The 3,017-nt window shown below is 38.5% G+C and overlaps 1 protein-coding gene across 1 annotated transcript in view; it reads right to left on the minus strand.

The window, feature by feature from the left end:
• LOC103779012 (HEAT repeat-containing protein 1-like) overlaps positions 1-1,742 on the minus strand; it is a gene marked incomplete at its 3' end in the record, with an annotated part of 20,530 nt that extends 18,788 nt beyond the window's left edge. The window contains exons 1-3 of the mRNA XM_008946632.1: positions 1,549-1,742; positions 819-960; positions 299-400 (exon numbers count right to left, since the gene is read on the minus strand). Of these exons, the coding sequence (XP_008944880.1) occupies positions 299-400; positions 819-960; positions 1,549-1,742 (438 nt within the window). The remainder of the gene's footprint in view (positions 1-298; positions 401-818; positions 961-1,548) is intronic.
• Between the last annotated feature and the right edge of the window lie 1,275 nt (positions 1,743-3,017).

The following is a 3,017-nucleotide window of genomic DNA, read 5'->3' on the forward strand; positions in this document are numbered from 1 at the left end:
GACTTTATAACAGAAATAAATACAATTAAGTACTCTGAAGGAATACAGTATCTTAAAGTAACATAGTATTGCCAAATTATTGCATCACGGCTCATTGGTTCTCAGCTACTTACAAGAATTTCGGATAGTCATCTACACAAACAATAAGAAAAGGAAGTGTTCACACTGTTTAATAATAAATGACTCCTTTTACTATTTGATAAGTAATTCAAAATATTAGTAAATACCATAATAATATACACATACAAAGAAGGGGAAAACCAAGTGACAACAAACAAATAAGAATAAATTAACAAACCTTCACAGATTTTGCCACCAGCCTGCAGATGAAATCCATGAAATTCAGGTCTTTGTAGCAGTGTGTAATGACAGTACCCCTTGCCAGTGGGACTCCAGGTTTCTTTACATGGTGATAAAAGTAGAATTAGAATACTCAAGGATACAGGATTAATTTAGAGATTATGACTATAATCTCTAAATTAATCCTGCCAATCAATTAACAGCATTTAAACTGAAATAAGTAATGGAAATGCACACACCTCTCTGTAATTTTTCCTATCTACATTAAGACATTATATACAATTTATGTTCAAATAAACAGATTTTTGTAATGGACATACCTTCTTATCAGTAGTAAGTACCTGGACCTTAAAAGCATACTTTAACTTTGCCAAAACAAAGAGTAATTACCGTCAAAGCTTTTTATAAGGGTTCTACCCACACAAACAGGTAGACCATACTCATAAACTCATAAAAGAATCAAGACAAAAACAAAGTCCCTCATGTTTCTCCCAGATTGCATCTATTAAATACTTTACCCTTATTGGATCCATCCAGTGCCATTTATGAGTTGGGCTTTTTATATCTAGAAGTTGAATAACTCTCACAAATAATTTAGTTTCATGATATGGCAGAACACAACCAATCAAACTATCTTGATTGTAGAGGTGGATGTGAAATCTAAGGAAAAAAAACATATATAGACACTTCAAATAATCTGTATCAACAAAATCACCCACTTTTTCATGACATGAAATATCACACTTTCTGCACTTGGATAGGTTAATTTATATAAATAAACACAACACCTGCAAAATAGTTTTTTTCTTTCACACCTTACCACATAACCTTGAACTAAGAACTCTTAGCTGTAAGTATATAACTTGTATTATGTTATAATAAAATGACATGTTATTCAGTTAATATTGAGAATTAGCTATTTTACACAGCCCATTTCTAAAACATATATTACATAATTCCTCTCCAAGTCATCTGCCAGATGGCTAGAGCTGAGCAAATTAAGTGAAAGCTAGGCAAGGAAATAATTGCTTTTATGTAGAATATCATGATAGGTAAAAATTTTCACAGAAATTTATCAAACAACAAAAATCTAATTGGCAAAGATGAACATTTCACCCCATAAAGACTAAGCCCAAATGGTATTCTTAACATTTGAACTTCTATTTTCAGAAAACTAAAGTAAATGTATTAAAATCTGGCATTTCTAACAGCCATTTCTATTGACATGTAGGATATTCAGTGGATTACCTGTGAATCAGCCATTCAAGGCACTTCTGGGCTGGCTTAAGCATAAAGTAAGGGGAGAGGTGAATGAGGAACAATGAAATATTCTTATTCAGCTGCTGGTTTACTGCTTTAGACTGAACACTGCGTTCCAGGCCTTTGGATGTGGAGCTAAACAAACTGGACTGGAACACTTCAAATGAAGGATCAATCCCCATCAGCTCTTCTAAACCAGTGCATCCTGCAGGGAAAAAAAAAAAAGAAGAATGCTCTAAACACAAGCTTTATTCACCAGTTCTACTCACCTACCTCCTCACTGGCATATCCAGCTTTGCTTTACTGGTGTATGTCACCCTCAGTAAGCAAACCAAACCAAATGGTTAACATGGCTAAGATGAAAACTTTTGCTACACTTAAAATATTTCTTAACTGACAAATAAAAAGAACATTAACAAGTATCAACAATGTGCTCTTGCAGCAATGATTGCAAGAAGCATCCTGAGCTGCATTAGTGAGAGTACAGCCCCAGGCTGAGCTGAACTGTCCCCTCCATTTATGAGATTGCATCTGGAGTACTGTGAACAATTTTGAGCTCATCAGACAAAACAACCCTTTTGCCATATGGGTGTGAGTCCAGCAGAGGAACACTAAGGGGTCTTTTCAAGTCAGGGGACTGGAAAATAACACGCAAGGAAGAAGAACGAGGTTTGTTCAGCCTGGAAAAGAGAGAGTCAAAAAGGAAATCTTCCTGCTTTCTGCAACTACTTAATGGAATACTGTGTAGGTTATCAAGGTGATGGGAGCCAGACTCTTCCCAGAGATGCACAATGGAAGGATGGGAGGGAACAGCTGCAAGCCGGAACACAGGAAATTCCAAGTCAATATATTGTTTGATCTTTATTTTTTTTTTTTAACAGTAGGGTGGTCAAATACTAGATGAGAGGCCCAATACTGGACCATAAAACTTCTGTCCTCAGACTCAGCCAGACACAGGCCTGAGCAACCTGTGCTAACTAGCCCTGTGGTCAGTTGGGCTAATACCAATGACAACTTGTTCAACTGCTTGACCGTCCTCATAGTGAAAACGATTTCCCTTACAAGCAGTTTTAACCTCTACTGTTTCAACTTATGCCCATTGTCTCCTATCTTCCAGCCCTGCATTCCTCTGGACAGCTTAACCCATCTGCTTGAAACCTCCACATAGGTGCTGGCAGACTGCTATGAGACTCCCACAAACCTGCTCTGCTCCAGAGGGAGCGAGCCCAGGACGTTCCTCCCACCAACCTCCCCTTACAGTGCAAGTTCTCCAGCTCTTGGCCACTTCGGGGCTCCTATCTCTTCCCAGCCACCCCACCCTTCGTGGGCCCAGAAATGTGCTCCCAGAGGACCCACTCCACGACTTCCCCGCGGCCTGGAGTGATGCTGACTAGCCCGCAATTCCCTGAATTATCCTTCTGGCCCCTTTTGAACATGACTTTGCCTTTGCCGCTGAT

This window comes from Merops nubicus, unplaced genomic scaffold (genome assembly GCF_000691845.1).
Source record: "Merops nubicus isolate BGI_N331 unplaced genomic scaffold, ASM69184v1 scaffold21060, whole genome shotgun sequence".
NCBI lineage: Eukaryota > Metazoa > Chordata > Aves > Coraciiformes > Meropidae > Merops > Merops nubicus.